Raw genomic sequence first — 21360 nt, 5'->3', positions numbered from 1 at the left:
GTTAAAGCATCTAAGTCTTCTCCTAAACTTCCACTTAGTGAAACAGTGAAATGTGAACCCATTTGGAGCGAGCAACAACTGAGGACTGCTTGTTACAAAAAATGCAATTAATTGCAGATTGTCATATATGCTAAATATAGCATTTATTTCTGTTGTTTAAGTTACCTACAAAGTTAATGGTTAATTAATATCATTTTCACTCATTCTAGTTAACATCTTAAGACTTTCAATCTTATAATTTCAGCCTGTTAACTGAAAATTCAAATTCCTGTTTAAATATTATTCATCTCTATGAGCATCTTAACAATGGTTCTGGAGGTTTTCTTTATACAGCTGTGCAACATAATCCTGTTAGAAATATTTGGGCTAGACAGGGCAGATGCAGGGAGAATGTTTCCGATGGTGGGTGTGTCCAGTCTGAGGATTCGGGGTAGACCATTCAGGACAAAGATGAGGAGACACTTTTGCACCCAAAGAGTGGTGAGCCTGTGGAATTCACTATCACAGGAAGTAGCTGATATCAAAACATTGAATGTATTCAAGAGGCGGCTAGATGTAGCATTTGGGGCGAATGGCATCAAAGGTTGTAGAGAGAATAAGGCTATTGAGTTGGATGATCAGCCACGACCGTGATAAGTAGCGGAGCAGGCTCAAAGGGCCAAATGGCCTCTTCCTGCTCCTATCTATGTTTGGTCTAACTCCACACTCCAGTAATGGATTCAGATCAACTAAAATGAAGCAGCTGTAGTTGACTGCAAGTTTATTTCAGCTTGACAGTGTTACGATTGCTTAAGAGGATTATGTTACTTTACAGTGGTTTTGAATGAGTCTGTTTGCTTTGACAGTCTCATAAATACTTAAAAGGATTATGTTTTGAATCAGCATTTTTCTGCCTTGACAATTGCAGGTACATCTCAAAGGTTTCCTAATATTATTATAGGGTTCAAATATACTATTACATAGTGGATATTTGATGAGTGTGCATGGTACACTATTGGGGTAGAGTGGGTGAGTAGGCATGGTGGATTGAAGGAATGATTAAGGATATGGAGGTTTGGGGCAGGGAGATTATGAAAAGATATGACAGGAACATGGTGAAAATTGTAGGAGCCAGAGGCCTTGGAGGGTATTCGCATAAAGGACTGTGGGTTTCAGGGTTAGGGAGCCTCACGATCGTTATGTAAGGTGGGCTGATTTTTCAGAAAATGGAGGCTACCTTAGCATCATCCCTTTTTTTATTGGTTTTCAGGATGTCTACATCACTGGCCAGCATTAACTGTGAACCTCTGAAAGTCTTCCAGAAAGTGTTGGCCTGTTCTTTAGAGGGGTGGGGGTTATATTCTCAATGCTCTTAGAATGAGGGTCCAGGAATTTGGCCCAGTGATACTGAAGGAGAGCGGATATATTTCCAAGTCAGGATGGTGAGTGGCTTGGAGGCAAACTAGCAAGTGGCTATGTTCCTATGTATCTGCTGCTCTGGTTCTTTTAGGTGGCAGAGGTTACAGGTTTAGAAGGTGCTGCCTCTAGTTCCACCTCTTTCCTGTTTCAGGAGGCCTCAACCCCAACCCACTCCTAAGGGGAGAAAGTATGACTACTGAGGAGATAAGACTGCAATGTTACAAATGGCCCAATTCCTGAATCGCACCTCAAAGGGGAAAATGCAGTTCCAAATGTTAGTTGAAAACTTTCTGTGGTACAAAGCTGGTTGCATAACATAAAATCTTAAGAGATTTCAATTGACCTGTTCAAGCTAGCAGATTAGCAACGACATAATTGACCAGTCAACACAATGCAGAAGATCAATAACTTCAATAATGAGTTGCAAACTGCAATTGAGAAGTCAGTGCAGATGGTAACTAAGCAAGCTTGCATGAGGGAAGTGATAGGAAATCAATGTTTATTGTGACGTTCCCGCCAGAAAGAAGTCAAAGAACACAGAGGGACATTTGTACGAGACTAACAATCATCAAATCTCTTTTGCATCATCTTTGTCTATTCAAGCGGGCTCTTCCTCAAAAACCTATTAGATTTGTCCAATCCAACTTCCATTAAACAAATGTATTTGGCACTCTTTGGTTTGGATAATGTTTCCCCAATGTAATTTACACATTGAAAACAATGTTCTGCTCCTCTTGATGACTAAGCGTTCCAGGTTCTGAATCATCCTTATGCCTATTTTCTAAAACCTCTCATGCATTGTGCATTGAAACTCAGATGATCATAATTACAAACAATATTCTATATGGAATCCTGCACTAATCTGTGCAAAATCTCAAGAATTTGTTTAAATTACTGGTCCAAACTGATCCAAGTATTTGATTAGCTTTATTGATAACCTCTTTCATACTTATTAGAAACATTAATTGGAAACAGTCATACCAACAACCTTTACATTTCTTTCCTTACTAAATTAGGACAGCACGGTGGCTCAGTAGTCAACACTACCACCTCCCAGCACTAGGGGCCCAGGTTCGATTCTCGCCTCAGACTGTCAGTTTGGAGTATTCCCATTCTCCCCATGTCTGCATGGGTTTCCTCTCACAGTCCAGCGATGTGCAGGTTAGGTGGATCGGCTCTGCTAAATTGTGCAGCAGGTCAGGCAGCATCCAAGGAGCAGGAGAATCGACATTTCAGGCATGAGCCCTTCTTCAGGAATGCCCGAAATGTTGATTTGGATGCTGCCTGACTTGCTGCGCTTTTCCAGCAACACATTTTCAGCTCTGATCTCCAGCAGCTGCAGTCCTCACTTTCTCCTGCTAAATTGTCCCAAGATATGCAGGCTGGATGTGGGTTAACTGCTGAGATCTGGGTGGGATGCTCTTTGGAGGGTCAGTGCATACTTGATGGTCTGAATGGCCTCTTTCTGCACTGCAGGGATTCAATGAAACAAAATTAAGTCCAAATACTTACCTTGTTAAACACAGAATTCAAAAACCCACAAAACATATTGGGTGGCATGGTAGCACAATGGTTAGCACTGCTGCCTCACAGACACAGGCTCCCCAAGTTCAATTCCAGCCTCAGGCATCTGTCTGTGAGGAGTTTGCACATTCTCCCTGTGTCTGCGAGGGTTTGCTCCAGTTTCCTCCCACAGTCCAAAGATGTGCAGGTCAGGTGAATTGGCCATGCTAAATTGACCATAGTGTTAGGTGCATTTCAGAGGGAAGTGGGTCTGGTTGGGTTACTCTTCAGAGGGTCAGTGTAGACTGATTGGGCTGAAAGGCCTGTTTCCACACTGTACGGAATCTAATCTCTGTGAAGAATTCTAGATTATTTTTAAACTGATAGCATAATTCAAAAAGAACTGATAAACTATCTTTAGCTAAGTTGCCAGCAATTTAGTAATGACAAACTACGACCCTACAGTCATACTTAATTATCAACGTCACAGTCATGTGAATTCACTTGAAGCACTTTAAGCTAGTTTAGATGAGATTCCTACCTTTGGCCAAACATAAGGGTGGTTTTCGTTTCAGCATCGTTAAAACTGGAGGGTGAGCAACAAATAATTATTGTAGTCCGGCAATTCCCACCCAGAGAATCCTGTAGAATTCGGGTCATTTTACTGTCGCGATATGGAACATGTGTTTTCTGTGAACAAAGAAAATATATTCATAGTAACATAGAATGATACAACACAAAACAAAAGGCTTTTTTAGCCCATCATGCCTGTGCTGGCTCTTTGAAAGATCCTTTCAATTTTCAATGCACTCCTCTGCATTGTCCTCTTAGCACTGCAAAATAGTCCCCTATTGAAATATCTTCATTTGCAGCTGATTTGAAATTGCAAATTGTAAACATATTTTCTGCAAATTAAATGCTTAATTTTAATGCCTCAACTACATTATTCTGCAGGCTTTCAATACAATAATACTGAATGTTTTTTCACAAGTTAAATTTTATGGAGGTATAGGTATAGGTATAGGGAGAGAGAAATAGAGTGTCATAGAGATGTAAAGCATGGAAACAGACCCTTCGGTCCAACGTGTCCATGCCGACCAGATATCTTAAATAAGTTGAGTCCCTTTTGCCAGCATTTGGCCTATATCCCTTTAAACCCTTCCTATTCATAGGCCCATCCAGATGCCTTTTAAATGTTGTAATTGCACCAGCCTCCATCACTTCCTCTGGCAGCTCATTCCATGCATGCACCATCCTTTGCATCAGAAAGTTGTCCCTAAGGTCCCTTTTAAATCTTTTCCCTCTCATCTTAAATTTATGCCCTTTAGCTTTTGACTCCCCTGGGGAAAAGGCCTTGTCTATTCATCTCATCTATGCCCCTCGTGAGTTTATAATTCTCTATAATAGGTCACCCTTCAGCCTCTGACTCTCCAGGCAAAAAAGTCTCAAGACAATCTAGCTTCTCCTTATAACTCAAACCTTCTTGTCCCAGTAACATCATTGTAAGTTTTTTCTGTACCCTTTCTAGTTTAACATCCTTCCTATAGCAGGGCGACCACAATTATCCTCATTTATCTAAAAAGTGGCCTCAGCAATGTCTTGTAGAACTGCAACATGACATCCCAACTCCTATACTCAGTGTTTTAACCAATGAAGGCAAGTGTGCCAAACGCGTTCTTCACCACTCTGTCCACCTGCGAAACCACTTTCAAGGAACTATGAACCTGTACCCTAGGTCTCTCTGTTTGACAACACTCCCTGCAGTCCTCCCATTAACTGTGTAAGTCCTGCCCTGGTTTGGGTTTTGCAGATATTACCTGACTTAAGTTTTTGTTCTTGATTTCAACATCTTGCACCAATCAGTGTATTTTATATGTCCAAATATTCACGCCCTTCCTTCTCCTAAATGTTCTTCCCATGTTCTCCTGCTGCTGTTAACATCTTTTAGGGGTTAATTTCATTAGCAAATGATAGCCTGCGGTATGTTTGTTTGAGTGGTAATGATGTATGTGTGAGCCTCAACCATAAGTGGCAACAGATGACTCACTACAGGAGGCATCACTAAATCCGATCCCCTCCTTATTAAACCACCAGATAGGGACATTCATCAGTTAGTCAACAACAAAAGGACAAGTTGGGCAATTTCCTGCTTCCTAACCCAGGATGCCAAGGTCAACTCTCAGAACTTGTGATCACCCTGAATTAGATCAGCCTACAGCTTATCTATTATTGCTTACTGAAATCTAATCTTGGGGCTTTCCAAAATCGAAATGCTCTAAATGCTGGACATCTGAAATAATAACAGAAATGCTAAAGATAATCAGCAGACCAAGTAGCATCTATGAAGAGAAGCAGAATTAACATTTCAGATCCGTGGACTTTTATCAAAATTTAGAACTTCTTTGGTCTGTTTGCCTCTTTCTGCCATCTGGACTTGCTTCATCAAACTATTGGGAGGCCAGTCCAGATCTCGTCTGACCCGAAATCAACGCAATAGTGTGATTTGAAAATGTGTTTATTAATTGAAGCTTATCCATAAATATAATGTGACTTTTTTTAATAAATGTATCAAGTTTCAGATCTGTGACCTTGCAACAGAACTTCTGATGAAAAGTCATCTTACTGAAATGTTAACTCTGTTTCTCTCTCCATAGTTTCGGCCTGACCTGTTGAGCATTTCTAGCATTTCCTTTATATAATTTTGATTTTCAACATCCACGGTATTTTTCTTTTCAATGACATAGTACCTCAGGTTAACTGACATGCTGGTTGCTATGAAATTACATCTTATATGCACTTTCCTGAAGGCTAGAGCAGGGAATAAGGATAGAACAGCACTATTTGATTGATAATAAATTAGCACTGTGATTCATCGTCAATTTTTTGTATAATAAAAAAAGAATAAAAAAACTAGGCTCATATTTAACAGTGAAGATGATGCAAATCGAATGTATATGGAAATTCAATAAAAATAAAAATATGAGTTTTATTCTACTATTCTACATTATAATGTTTACTTTAAATAGTCCCCATATAAAGCAGTATTGCTTTGTTGGAAGGACATTCCAGATGGCTGTATACATCAGGCAAAAAAAATAAAATTATAGTCTGGAATTTCTTCAGTTCATATACATGTCCAGACTAAGGCTAGTTTCTCAGAGATAAATCCGGCTTAGAACTTTTCTTGTTGCACAAATGATTAAATAACAGACTATTGTGAGCTCATTCTCCAGTAGACTTTAGTAATTGCTTCAACAGAAGTAAAGGCAATAAATACAAAAATGCAATTATCAAGGTTGCACAGTTTTAATGTCATCATCGAACACACTCACATTGCAAAGTCTCACGACAGATGTGCAACCATGCAAAACTACCGTACAAATCGATAAAAGTTTAATACTAAAGTTAATTGTGATCATTCAGCTGACCAATCTATTAATCAAACAGTCACCTGATTTATGGTATCATTTTGATAATTATAGTCTGGAATAATACATTTATTCATGATTTCACTACTTGAAAATCAGAATATTCAATTGCATTTTGAAACATTGTTTTTTAAAAATATATCTCCATCGAACGTATGAGGTTTTGAACTTTTCTCTCTTGAAATTGCATGAGAATCGGATTAGTTATCTGTCACATCAATATGCATTAATCCTTCCTTATCAATCAGGTGATGTCATTCCAATGTGATGTGTTTCATTAATTATTAGCTTGTGGGAAAATCACAATATAATAACAAATTTAATGAATTATAATGTATTAAGAAGACTTACAGTTCCCTCAGCCAGGGCAGAAATTACATTCCCCAGAGCAGAAAGTGACTTATTGATGTTTTTAGCTTCATCAAGGACAGCTCCTTCAGCTCCAGTCTTGCTGACCTAGAGTGAACAGATACAATCATGAAGGTGTTCTAATTAACTAGCTAAAGTCCTTTTACAATATGGGTATCAAATTGATTAGATTCAGCTCTATCAAAAAATACAATGACATTGTTTTTTTAAAATCAGTCAAAAAGATATTCAGATCATTTTTGTTAACTCTTTCCATCTATTCAGTGTAGCTTCTCCCTTTCTATCAAGTGGCTGGTCATAAGGCAATTGGTACATTGGGAGTAAAAATTGCTCACATAAAATCAAAGAAACTAATGAAATCCCAACTGAAGGTCCACCTTAATGTAGAAAAATTGAGGTTCAAATTATTATGGCTGCTATTTGCAACAATTCCAGTATTGCATAAAGGAAAACCACAGAGTTCAAGGCCATCTGAACAATGGCACAATAATTGAAGCAATGGCAAATTGACTATGGAGAAAGAAAAGGGCTTCTGTGAATGTGAAATGTCTTTGCAACACTGATAACTTGCTATGGTATACAATTGGTTTTGTTTAAAGGAAACAAATCAGCACTTAAAACTTGGACACTCCCAAGAAATCCAATTTAATTATCTATTCAGGTATTCCATTAGAATAAAGAGCTTATAGAATGAATCAATGTTTTAACAAATTGGACAGCAATTAATCCAGTTAATTAGAAGCTGAGTAAGTACTTTCATTTCTGTTTAGCAAACTACTATTTTAAGTTTCGACTAATTGTACTCCCATAAAGACAAAAGCATTTTTGAGTCTATCTTGTGTAGTACTATTAATTCCAATAAAGATAATGAGGCAGGGGTCACACAGCTTTGATTTCTCTTCACAACTAATAGTTAAACCAAAATCACTGCATCACGATAAAACATCCAAAGAAAGTATATTTCACCTTTTCACTGCCAGCTAAATCTACAAGGTACAGTTTGCCACTAAGTTTCTTCTCCGTTTCCATGTTCTCCTGTTTAATATTAATGAGAAAGATGCTGTGGCTTCGAGAACTGTGTTCATTCATGTCTGTGTAGACAAAAAGTAAAGTTAATTGGAAGTCAACTGTTTATTCACTATCAAGCAAGATCCAATAGTTAATTGGACAAATTATTAAATGGCAGAAAGTTGCAGGGCTATGGCAAAAGATCAGAGGACTGGATTGTACTTGTAAAGAGTGAAGACAACATAAAAAGTTTAATGATTTCCACATCATTGTAAGGCAACATTACCATACACATACCCAATGCTGCAGCCAGTTGTAACTGCAACACCAAAAGAAAGCAATCTACTTTCCCTTTAGGTGCTGTTCAAGCTGCTCAACCTTGACTGTTTTTCTTTTACTCATTGAGAATTTGGCATTAAAAGGTGAGAATTCTGGATTACTTGAAAGTGCTTTCTGCTATGAAATTCTCACAAAATGTCATCGTCAGTGGGAAGCTTTACACTTTGAGTAATGATCCACGCTTTGGAGAGGGTGCAGAGAAGGTTTGCGAGGATGTTGTCTGGTATGGAAGGTGCTAGCTATGAACAGAGGTTGAGTCGGTTAGGTTTATTTTCATTAGAAAAAAAGGAGATTGAGGGGGGACCTGATTGAGGTTTACAAAATCATGAAGGGTATAGACAGGGTGGATAGAGACAAGCTTTCTTCCAGGGTGAAGGATTCAATAGCGAGAGGTCATGCTTTCAAGGTGAGAGGTGGAAAGTTTAAGGGGGATACACGCAGCAAGTACTTCACACAGAGGGTGGTGGGCATCTGGAATGCGTTGCCAGCAGAGGTGGTAGAGGCAGGCATGGTAGATTCATTTAAGATGCATCTGGACAGATGCATGAGTAGGTGGTGAGCAGAGGGATACAAATGCTTAGGAATTGACCAACAGGTTTAGACAGTACATTTGGATAGGCTCAGACTTGGAGGGCCGAAGGGCCAGTTCCTGGGCTGTAAATTTTCTTTGTTCTTTGTTCTTTAACCACTGCAGGCATGCTTTCCAACAGATGTGCCTGAATTTTGTCTTCATGATGTATTCAAAGATATGAAACCTTTGAAGGTAGAAGGGATGCATAATAAACATGCTTCTATTAATTCATGTATATCTGAAAGCATCATCAGGGTCTCGGAATTTCTAATCTACAATTCATCCAATGAAACAAGAGAACGTGTTTTATTTCCCTTATCTCCAATTCCTTATATTTGAATAGTATCTTTAACAATACACATCCAAGGCATTTCACAGAGGCATTATAAATAAAAATATGATACCAAGTCAAATAAGTAGGAATGACCAAGTTTAATTTAAGAGTTACGTTTTAAGGAGAAACATGTGGTAGAGAAGCGAAAGGTTTCAGGAGGTAAACTGTCTGAGCTCATATAGTTTTTGCCGAAAACGTCAATTTTCCTGCTCCTCCATGCTGCCTGACCTGCTGTGCTTTTCCAGCACCACACTCACGACTCTAACCTCCAGCATCTGCAGTCCTCACTTTCGCCTGTATGAGCTCATGGCCTAGGCAATTGATGGAGCGATCAGAATGGGAATGTTTAGAGGTGGGAATTAGAAATGAATGTATTGTGGAAAGGTTGCGGACCTAGATAAGATTATAGAGTGATGAAATAGAGAGACGAATAGAGAGATTTGAAGACGAGAAAAATTTAAAAATTGGGAGGTGTTTAACCAGGAACCAATGTGATTCAGTGAGCACAGGCATGATGGGTGAATGGGACTTAACTGAAGCAATATGGTTATTGAAAGCAAGCTTTTGCAGGGTGGAAAGTGGAAAGCTAGCCAGTAGTGAATTGCAATGATCAAAAATAGAGATAACAAAGGCATGAATGAAGGACCAAAAAAACTTAGACAGACAAATGAATCAGAAATGCAAAGAGCAAATATTGTACTTCAATATCATTTTATTTTATTGTTGAGTTTTGGTTGCCTTTTTGGTTCTCATATCTAGGAAATTATTGCAGTTTGACATTGAAAAGATAAGAGCTCTGTCTTTAATACAACTGCCCTGCATGCCTGGTCAGAAGACTGCCTAGGCCAGTGACTTTATGTGCACAAACCTTACAACCCAGGGTAGCCATGAATATGGCCTCCACTGGAACAGTTACCTCACAAACACTGGCGTCTGACTAACTAGTTCTGAGCTTTTCACAGGCAATACAACATGATGTAGTATTGCTCTTTCTTTTAAAACACCTTACTCCTATCACTATAACATTGGTCATTGAATTTTCTAATCTAGAAGAAAACTACCAATCTATTTTTGTTTTGGAATAAACTAAGCCCCTTTTATAATCTTTTACAGTGTGCACTTTTTTCCAAAAGTATTTTCTGAAGAAGTTTCATGGCATTGCTTACATATTAAGATGTTGTGCCTCCACCTTGTAGATTCAGCATTTGTTGTTCTCTGTTGTTTCTGTTGTTAATGTTGTCTCACTGGATAATGATGTTTCCAGTGCTGTTACCAATAATCTTTTCTGATTTTCCAGCTCAGGTGTAGGTTGAAAATGACTCAGCAAACAGCTGAGGTTTGAGACTTGGATACAAATACTACTGGTATTCCATCTTGCACAAAGATTGCTCCCAGTCCTTTAGGAGAAACATCTACTTGCAATGTGACAAGGTGTCTTGCGATCATAGCATGACAGACCTACCTCTTTTGCATATTATTACTTTGTGTTTGTTTAAACACCTGCTGCATGAATCTGACCACGGATAGTCTGCATTTTCTATCATTACCTCCTGCAAGTTTGCTATTGTGACTGACTTATGCGGTATGAAGGATCTCAAATATTGGATTAAGCCAAGGAAAGTTCTTAACTCCCTTATCTCTTGGGGTTTACATTCTAGTCATGATCCTGTCAGGACATGGCTCAATGCTATCCAGTGTGCACACCATTCAGGAAAACTGACATTCAGTTACTTCCGCAATCCATTTGTCTGTGTTTAACTTGGTCCCAGCTTTTCTGGTTCTCTCCATTCTTTCATGTAAGTGGCTATCATGAGCTTCATTGTTTATACCTGTGCATGATCTGTTACCCCAACTGTTTCTTTGCAATCTCTATAGGCCTCATCTAAGTCTTCCAGAATGCATTCTGGCACAACTTAATGCACGAGACACAGGAACTTGTACAACCTTTCGGGTGTATTGGATGTTGTCAACAGTGAAGATTTCCTGTCCAGTTTCACATTTCACTGGTCATTACTGACATCCAGTCTGCTGAAAACTCTTGCTTTTGCCATTGCTGGTATGATCTCTCCTAATAATCAAGTGGACATTTGATTAATTGTTATGGCATGGTTAAGGTCTTATGGATCAAGGCAGATTCTTAGCCATTCATCCAGCCTATTACTCACCACAACAGGATTTATCCAATTTCTAGCCTCCCTGACTCTGGCAATCTCCTTTATTTCTTCTATCTCTTGGACATCTCTTCTAAGCTTAACTTTTAGTTCTGTTGATATTTTATACGGGGTATGTTGGTCAATAAATAAGTACATAAATCTGAGGATTGACAAGGTTTTAGAATACAGCAATGGAGGATCAGGAAACTGATAAAGGAAAGATGGAACCGAATATAAATGCAATGCAGCAAAATACATTTTAAAAGACTGTAAAAACTTCAACAGGTAGATAATGAAGGCTTATGACTGAAACGTCGACTCTCCTGCTCCTTGGATGCTGCCTGACCTGTTGTATTTTTCCTCTTCCACACTTCTCGACTCATAAAAAAGAAATGCTTGGTTAAGCCAAATGCAAATCTATTCAAAGCAGGTTCAGATCTGGGGAAAGGAAAGACAACAGATAAACTAAATGATCATTTTTACGTGTCTTCACTGAGGAAGATACCCCCGCAAAATGGAAGATCAGACAGACTCAGGAGAATGAGAAGTTGGTGGAAATTAGCATTAGTAAACAGTGAAACTGGATAAATTAATGGGGTTGAAAATTTATAGGTCCTGGAACCTGATAGTTTACATTGAAGGAAGTTGGTAATCATCTTTTAAAATCCATAGTTACGTGAACGATTCCTGCAGATTTAAAGCTTGCAAACGTCAGCCCTCTATTCAAGAAATGAGCAAAGGAAAACCACATGGGGAACTGCAGACCTGTTAACCTTATGTCAGTCACGGGAAAAATGCCAGAATTCATCATAAAGGATTGACAAAGGACAGACTGTATAAAAATAATCTGTGCATAGTCAGCATGGATTTGCAAGTAGAAAATAATGTTTGAAAATTTGTAGTTTTTGGAGGATGTCAATAACAAAATTGATAAAATTGACTCAATAGACGTAGCATATTTGAATTATCAGAAAGATTTTCAATTGGATTACAAAATTAAAGCATATGGGATAGGAGGTATTGCACTGACATGGATTAGGTTTTGGTAAACAGACAGATAGTAATTCCTGAGTCCTGAGTCCACAGACTGTTATTAGCAGGGTACCGCAAAGATCGGTACTTGAGCTTCAACTATTTACAATGACTCCAACTTGGGGACAAAATGAAATATTTCCAAGTTTGCAGATCATATGAAGCTCAGCAGGGATGCTTGTGTTTAAGGGAGATGTAAAATATTTTCAGGAGGATTTGGACGGGGTTAGTGATTGGGCAAGAAAATGCCACATGAAATATAATATAGAAAATCTGAGGTTATCTATCTTGGTAGGAAGAACAGATGTGCATTTATTTCTTGGTGGTGAGAGGTTGGAAAGTATAGATCTGCAAAGTAACTTGGAGTAACAAGTCCTTGTTAATAAGTTGCTGAAGATTGCAAACCCATTGAAAAGCATTCACTGATCAGATGGAAAGAAGATCGAGTACAAATGAACCCAAAAGGTTTCAGTGAAATGGTTGAATGGTTTGAAGATTTTGAGAATAGGAACATAGGTACGGGGGATAGGCCATTCATTCATCAGACCATCATGCCTTTTACCCATCAACCCCCATAACTATTTCTACCATTGATAACCAAAAATGTATCAGCCTCTAGTTTAAATATTTTTGAATTCTGTGTTTCTGCAGCCCTCTGGGATAATTAACTCCAACGATTCACCACCACCTGAATAAATAAAGTTGTCTCCCTCTCAGTCGTGGTGCGATATAATAGGAAGGCTAATAGAATGTTAGCACTTATCATAAGAGGATTTGATTGGAGAAGTGGTTAAGTCTTGCTTAATTGTCTAGGAGCTTAATTAGATTGTACTTGAAAATTTTAATTCTTTATCTCAGGAAGGATATGATTGCCATAGAAGGAGTGCAACAATGACCCACCAGATGTTTCCAGGATGGTGGAACAATCCAATGAAGGGAGATTGGGAAAACTGGGCCTATATTCCTGAGAGAGTTTTAATGAATGAGAGATTATCTCACTAAAACTTACAAAATGATTGAAAGGGGATAGACAGGGTAGATGCAGGTAAGATGAACCCCCTCCTCGGGGAATCTAGACTCAGCAGCACATTTTAAAAATAAGCAGGATGAAATTACGACTGAGAGGAAGACAACTTTATTTATTCAGGTGGTGGTGAATCGTTGGAGTTAATTATCCCAGAGGGCTGCAGAAACACAGAATTCAAAAATATTTAAACTAGAGGCTGATACATTTTTGGTTATCAATGGTAGAAATAGTTATGGGGGTTGTTGAGTAAAAAGCATGTTGGTCTGATGACTGAATGGCCTACCCCTGTTCCTTTGCTTCTTCAAAGCATTCAACCATTTCACTGAAACCTTTTGGGTTCATTTGTACTCGATCTTCTTTCCATCTGATTGGTGAATGCTTTTCAGTGGGTTTGCAATCTTCAACACTCAGTGTCACCTCCTTCCCCTCATGTTTTGCTAAGATAATCTGCAGTCTTCACAGACAGCAGTGTCATCTGTTTCAGTGACATAGGGTATTGAGTTAATGTCTTTTCCTTCATCTGTCCCTCTGATTGTGGTTGTTCCTAGTTGTAGAATCTCAGTTCCCCAATTATTGTTTCAAAACAACTTTTCTTGGATATCCGCTTCCTTCCAAATTTTCAGGAAAGAGCTTCTGGTATAGTCTCAGTGGAATGATGCTACTCTATATTCCGGTATTAATCTTTACCTTTAGATTTATCATTGTAATTGTATTTCTCACTCTGTTCTTGAACTGAATGGCTTTGTGAATTACTTCTCTCTTGGAACTATCACATCCAGGCAGTTCCTCTGTCCACAAGGTCATATGAACTAGGAGCAGAAAGCCATTCAGCCCATCGAGCCTGCTCCCCTTTTCAATAAGATCATGGCTGATCTGATAATTCTCAACAGAGGTAAACCTAGTTTATTGCATCAGGTGCTCCCAATGTGATCTTCTCGACATCAGGGAGTCCAAACATAACCTTAGGCAATGGCTCACCAAGCGTCGCAGCTGGGCCCATAGGGGATGACCGGACCTCCCAGTCGCCACCCATTTCAATTCCCTCAACCACTCCCTTTCTGGCATGAACATCCTTGGCCTCCTCCATTGCCAAAACAAACCACAGTGCCTATAGGAGGAACAACACCTCACCTTCCACCTGGGCAGCCTACAGCCTGGAGGACTCAACCTTGAGTTCCCCAAGATCAAACAACCTTCCTCCCCATCCCCCAACTCCCTTCACAGCACCTGCCCCTCATTGTAACTCATCCCTGCCACCAACCAGATCCATTCCTCCCACTGACCAACCAGATCGTACCCTTTACCTGACTCCACCTCTCCCCACTTCACCACCACCCCCTTTATCTGCAGCTCCCCCTATACCCACCCTCAATCCTGAAGAAGGGTTACTGTCAAAACGTCGACTTCTCCACCTCCTGATGCTGCCTGGCCTGTGTTCTTCCAGCCTCCTGCCTGTCTGCTGATAATTCTCAATGCCAGTTTACGGCCTTTACCTCATAACCCTTGAGTCCTTAATGAATTAAAAACCTGTTTTTCTCAGCCTTTATAGCCTTCTATGATAAATAATTCCATATATTCACTAACCTCAGAGATGAGAAATTGCTCCTCATGTTTAAATGTGTGGCACCTTATTCTAAGATTATACCCTCTGGTCTTAGACTGTCCCACAAGGAGAAACAACCTATCCACATCTGTCCATTGTCTACTGAAACTCATTGGCATCTTGTTGGCCAGATATAGAAGATCTTGTTGCATTTGAACTTAGACTATATACAATATTTGTATTAATAACCTGGAAGAAGGAACAGAGTACACAGTAGTCAAATTTTGGAGTTGACACAAAAGTAGGTGGAAAGGCAAGTTCAGAGAAAGATACAAACAGTTTATAAAGCGATAGTTTTAGGTTATGTAAGTGGGCAAAGGAGCATAATGTGGGAAAATACGAAGTTTTTTTGGAAGATAGAACTTCAAGGACAGTATTATTTAAATCTAGGGAAAGAGACTACATAACATTGCAGTATTTGGGGTTTCTTATGTTCTAAGTACAAAGCTCACATCAAGGTACAGTAGGTAATAAAGAAGGCTAATGAAATGTTGGCCCTTATTTCGGTGGGTTGAAGAGTAAGGGTCATGAAGTCCTAGTGCAACTGTACAATGTACTGATGAGCCCACATCTGGAATACTGAAAATAGTTTTGGTTCCCTTCTTTAAATAAAGATATTATTTCATTGAAGGCACTTCAGACAAGATTCAATAGGTTAATCTCTGATGTGGAGAGATTGCTTTATGAGCAAACAGCAGGCATGTTGAGACTTTAATCATTGGAATTTAGATGAGAAGTGATCATATTGAAACATATAAGATTCCCTGGGTAATCCAAGATGAAGGACGGGAAAAAGTTGTGGCTGTTAGAGCTACTCCTTTTTTGAGGTATTTTCAGTGTTGGAGGTAATTTTCTTGAATTCTAGGAGCATTCATTTCTGTTTTAAAAGTAGTTGCATTGTTTTGGAACTCTGGGGCGGGGGGAGGGGGGGAGATCAAAGCAATGGCACTTTAAAAAGAGGAAATGGTGACAAAGGTAGAAACCACATGGGAAATTGTAGGACATTGGCTAGGCCACTAATGGAATACTGCATGCAATTCTGGTCTCCTTGCTACAGGAAGAATGCTGTGAAATTTGAAAGGGTTCAGAAAAGATTTATAAGGATGTTGCCAGGGTTGGAGGATTTGAGCTATAGGGAGAGGTTGAACAGGCTGGGGCTGTTTTCCCTGGAGCATTGGAGGCTGTGGGACACAATAGAGGTTTTTAGAGGCTTATAAAATAATGAGGGGCATGAATAGGATAAATATATAAGGTCTTTTCCCTGGGGTGGGGGGATCCAAAACTAGAGGGCATAGGTCTAGGGTGAGAGGGGAAAGATTTAAAAGGCACCTAAGGGGCAACATTTTCATACAGAGGTGGTGTGTGTATGGAATGAGCTGCCAGAGGAAGTGGTGGAGATTGGTACAATTACAACATTTAAAAGGCATTTGAATGGGTATATGAATATAATGGTTTGAGAGGAGTATGGGCCAAATGCTGGCAAATGAGACTAAATTAATTTAGGATATCTGGTCGGTATGGACAAGTTGGGCTGAAGGATTTGTTTCCATGCTGTACATGTCTATGACTCTGTGCTTTGGTTTCATTTCCTACCCCTTTGCCCAGTTTCCCTCGTGACTCACCTTCCTTCGCTCTGCACAACTCTTCTCAGTGACTGACCTTTAAGTAAGTGTTCCATATGCAGGATAGTAACTCCAGTCTGAGAGTTCAGGTGACCGTGCACAGTTACTGCAAAACTCTCTAGTTTGAGTATTTTTTTTGTTGCTGGTTTAGTAACTTACCCCGATGCCTTTTTCATGACTTAACTGAAGGCTAGCTGTTTGGGTAGGTTAGCATCCTCATCTATCTCCTTGCAGCCTCATGTGCTCCAGCAGTGCTTATGCCATGCAATATGGTGAACTTGTCCTTTCCGATTAGCACTTGCTATATTTGAGCATGTGCAGAACCGCAAATTATTTGATTTATCAGCCATTCGTCTGTATCTTTAAACTTATATTTTTTGGCTGTATTCTTCATTCTTGTTACAAAGATATTGTCACCTATCTCCTGTCTGAGGCCTTGAAGTATGATTTTGGCTGGAGATATGTGCTGAACATTTCAAACATTTTATCTGCAATTCTGCTGTCTTCTTTAGTAAGCTTCTAGCTGTTAAATCTAATCCTTTGTTTCATGTCTACAAAAGGATATAATAGACCTTCTTTGTGTTACCAGTTATTTTTAGGAATCAAAATATCAATCGACACTTTTGTTTAATCTTTCCAAATGCCTCTATGGCAGTATGAACTGGGCCAATGGGAGCAAAGACTTTCCACAACAATCAATCAATGTGAGTCAAATGAGTTCTTTGTTATTTACTGTTTATGAGGAAGTGACATCAATGCTGTCTCATTAGTTGCTTGACTATCTATTATCTAACCATTTTATTTAGAATAAAAGTTAAAATAGCACCAACCCGGATTTATATTATACTTTTCACAGCCAAAACACTTGAATGGACTTACAGAGGGGCAGAAGACAGGGTGCATGGCTCAAAGCAGGTAATTAACAAAAATGACCCACAAACTTGTTCCATGTTTTGATTTACAAACTGTACTACAACTCTTGGAGAAAAACAGGTTAAAGAATGTTTCAGAAATATTTGGCTGTCATCCTTTCAGAATCAAGACCTACGCAGTATATGCTAAAGAGAATGAGTCACAACAGAGCATGTTGTGCAGGAACTAACCAGTCATCGATAAATTTTAAAACTTTCATGGTCCACATTAATGCTCAAACTTTAATGTATCAAAGCCCCAAAACCCATGTAGAGTTTATAGGATATGAAAATATTTGCAGTTACTCACTCGTGACAGCAACATGACGGTTTGCCTTTCCTTCATCAATAACATCCATTACCTCTTCAGGGCTAGAAACAAACCTCTCCGTACAACCCTTTGGAAATTTTACAAAAGTAAAGTTATTGGAAATATTTTAAAGACCATGAACAGCACAACAAGTTTTCCTCAGGTTAAAGTGGACTGCATTTATAAAATATCAGCAAACACATGAGTTTCATTTTAAGAAGCACAAGGAAATGTTTTGCAAAGTTAATATAATTTTGGACCTGCATTTGCAATAGTCTTCCAAAATGGTTTCACCCTACAGCTAATACTTAGGTACATGGACACTAATTCTTTCACATGCTCTTAAATATCACTCTAATTCTTAAATCTCTTCAATATAATTTGCTTCTTGGCCAGGAAGATGGGAAGCGACATGAGGGAAAATTGTTTCATGAGGCAAGTTTTTTATGATCTGGAATCCATTAGCTGAAAAAGTGATGAAGTAGGATCAAAAACAACTTTCAGCAGAAAGTTGGATAACTACTTAAAGGGGAATAAATTATGGGATAAAAGTGGGGGAATAATTCAATGGCGCTCTCTTAGTCAGCACAAGTGTGGTGGATTGAATGGCTTTCTATATGTCTTATGCTTTTTTTATGTTATCTCACTCTTATTTTCAGAGCGTACTTAAGCATTTAGATTATGTGCATCATCATGCAAATCATAAACAAGGGGCAGTATTTATAAGCAGTGAGGAAGGTCAATACTGCTGACTTGAGAAGCTGCACTGACCTCTTTTAAGGAAGGCCCACCAAAGTAAGAACCACTCAGGCACTTAACTGGCCAATGGAAGGCCTCCCCAAAGGCAAGGTTCCATGCAACTGAGGCCTTGGATCATTGCTGAATCCCAGATCACAAGCAACTATTGGCAGAGTGAGGGTTTCAGGGGATTACAGTCACAGAGTCATACAGCAAGGAAACAGACCCTTCGGTCTAACTAGTCCCTACTGAACATAATACTCAACTAAATCGTCCCACCTGCCTGCACTTGGCCCATACCCCTCCAAACATTTCTTACTCATGTACTTATCAAAATAACTTTTAAACTGTATAACTGTACCTGCATTCACCACTTCTTCTCCAAGTTCTTTCCACACAGACCACTCTGTATAAAACAGTTGTCCCTCGTGTCTTTTTAAAATACTTCTCCTCTCACCTTAAAAATATGGCCCCCTAGTCTCAAACTCCCCCACCCTAGGGAAAAGATACCTGCCATTCACCTTATCTATGCCACTCATGATTTTTATAAACCTCCTTTTTTTTTTTGAGTGGGAGCAGCGGCCGAGGAAAAACGAACCCGGGAGACTACAGCTAAGGTAAGACAGTTTGTTTCAAAATTACTTACCTGTAGCGGGCAGCGGAAGTGAGGTTGGAGCGCATAGCTGGGCGGGAAGGTAAGTGATTAGTATTTGAGTGGGTGTGTTCTAGACCCCAGGTCCTACTTCCGTAGGGCCTCCCTCCCACCCTCCTCCTCTAACCTAACTTTAAAGTCCACAGGTTATTGACTCAGTGTTCTTGTTTTTGGAGACAGTGTACAGTCATGGCAGCGCAGGCGGTGGAATGTTCCTCCTGCAGGATGTTTGAGGTAGGGGTGACCACCGATACTCCTGCCGACTTCGTGTGCAGGAAATGCAGTCAGATCCTGATCCTCACCGAACGAGTTAGGGAACTGGAACTGGAGCTGGATGAGCTGAGGATTATTCGAGAGGCTGAGAGGGTGATCGATAGAAGCTACAGGGACATAGTTACGCCAGAGAACAGAGGTAGCTGGGTAACAGTTAGAGGTGGGAAGGGGAAGAAGCAGGCAGTGCAGGGTTCCCCTGTGGTCGTTCCCCTAAAAAATAAGTATGCAGCTTTGGAAACTGTTGGGGGGGACAGCCTTGCAGGTGTAAGCTGCAGTGAAGGGGTCTGTGGCTCTGAGATTCAGAAGGGAAAGGGGGAGAAGAGGAGAGCGCTAGTTATAGGGGACTCTCTAGTTAGAGGGACGGACAGGCGGTTCTGTGGACATGGGCGAGACTCTCGGATGGTTTGTTGCCTCCCAGGTGCTAGGGTCCGAGACGTCTCGGACCGTGTCTTCAGAATCCTTAAGGGGGAGGGTGTGCAGCCAGAAGTCGTGGTACACATTGGCACCAACGACATAGGTAGGAAGAGGGGTGGGGAGGTCATTCAAGAGTTCAAGGAGTTAGGCTGGAAGCTAAAAGCTAGGACAGACAGAGTCGTCATCTCTGGGTTGTTGCCGGTGCCACGTGACAGAGAGGCAAAGAATAGGGAGAGAGTGCAGTTGAACACGTGGCTGCAAGGATGGTGTAGGAGGGAGGGCTTCAGATATTTGGACAATTGGACTGCATTCTGGGGAAGGTGGGACCTGTATAAACAGGACGGGTTGCACCTGAACCAGAAGGGCACCAATATCCTGGGGGGTAGGTTTGCTAGCACTCTTCGGGGGGGTTTAAACTAATTTGGCAGGGGGATGGGATCCGGACTTGTAGTCCAGCAAGTAAGCTAGCTGTGTGTCAGGATGTCCAAGACTGTAGGGAGGCTGTGGAGAAGGTAGCACTGACAGGGACTACTTGCGGACACAGAGATGGGCTCAAGTGCGTATACTTCAATGCAAGGAGTATCAGAAATAAGGTGGGTGAACTTAAGGCGTGGATCGGTACCTGGGACTACGATGTTGTGGCCATCACGGAAACATGGATAGATGAGGGACAGGAATGGCTGTTGGAGGTTCCTGGTTACAGATGTTTCAGTAAGATTAGGGAGGGTGGTAAAAAAGGAGGGGGGGTGGCATTGCTAATTAGAAATGGTATAACGGCTGCAGAAAGGAAGTTTGAGGGGGATCTGCCTCTGGAGGTAGTATGGGCTGAAGTCAGAAATAGGAAAGGTGCAGTCACCTTGTTGGGTGTTTATTATAGGCCCCCCAATAGCAGCAGAGATGTGGAGAAACAGATTGGGAAACAGATTTTGGAAAGGTGCAGAAGCCACAGGGTCGTAGTCATGGGCGACTTCAACTTCCCAAATATTGATTGGAAGCTCTGTAGATCAAGTAGATTGGATGGGGCGGTGTTTGTGCAGTGTGTCCAGGAAGCTTTTCTAACGCAGTATGTAGATTGTCCAACCAGAGGGGAGGCCATATTGGATTTGGTACTCGGTAACGAACCGGGACAAGTGGTGGGCTTGTTAGTGGGTGAACATTTTGGTGATGGCGACCACAATTCTGTGACTTTCACCTTGGTTATGGAGAGAGATAGGTGCGCACAACAAGGAAGTTTTTACAATTGGGGGAAGGGAAATTACAATGCTGTAAGACAGGATTTGAGGAGCATACGTTGGGAGCATAGGCTGTCAGGGAAGGATGTGGTGGAAATGTGGGACTTTTTCAAGGAGCAGATACGACGTGTCCTTGATATGTATGTACCGATCAGGCAGGAAAGAAATGGTCGTGTGAGGGAGCCTTGGTTGACGAGGGAGGTTGAATGTCTAGTAAAGAGGAAGAAGGAGGCTTACATAAGGTTGAGGAAACAAGGTTCAGACAGAGCAGTGGAGGGATACAGGATAGCCAGAAGGGACCTGAAGAAAGGGATTAGGAGAGCTAAGAGAGGGCATGAAAAATCCCTGGCGGATAGGATCAAGGATAACCCCAAGGCATTCTATGCGTATGTGAGAAACCTGAGAATGACGAGAACGAGGGTAGGTCCAATCAAGGACAGTGG

The 21360-nt window shown here is 40.4% G+C and overlaps 1 protein-coding gene across 1 annotated transcript in view; it reads right to left on the bottom strand.

Annotated features, from left to right (window-relative positions):
• Positions 1-21360, bottom strand: part of LOC140482376 (kinesin heavy chain) — a 210553-nt gene that overhangs the window by 82908 nt on the left and 106285 nt on the right. Inside the window, exons 7-10 of the mRNA XM_072579763.1 lie at positions 17609-17696; positions 7665-7789; positions 6681-6785; positions 3443-3591 (exon numbers count right to left, since the gene is read on the bottom strand). Coding sequence (XP_072435864.1) covers positions 3443-3591; positions 6681-6785; positions 7665-7789; positions 17609-17696 — 467 coding nt within the window. The remainder of the gene's footprint in view (positions 1-3442; positions 3592-6680; positions 6786-7664; positions 7790-17608; positions 17697-21360) is intronic.

Source organism: Chiloscyllium punctatum, chromosome 10, assembly GCF_047496795.1.
Source record: "Chiloscyllium punctatum isolate Juve2018m chromosome 10, sChiPun1.3, whole genome shotgun sequence".
Classification (NCBI taxonomy): Eukaryota; Metazoa; Chordata; class Chondrichthyes; order Orectolobiformes; family Hemiscylliidae; genus Chiloscyllium; species Chiloscyllium punctatum.
Note: the sequence above shows the minus strand (reverse complement) of the source record. Positions and strands in the feature narration are given on the sequence as shown.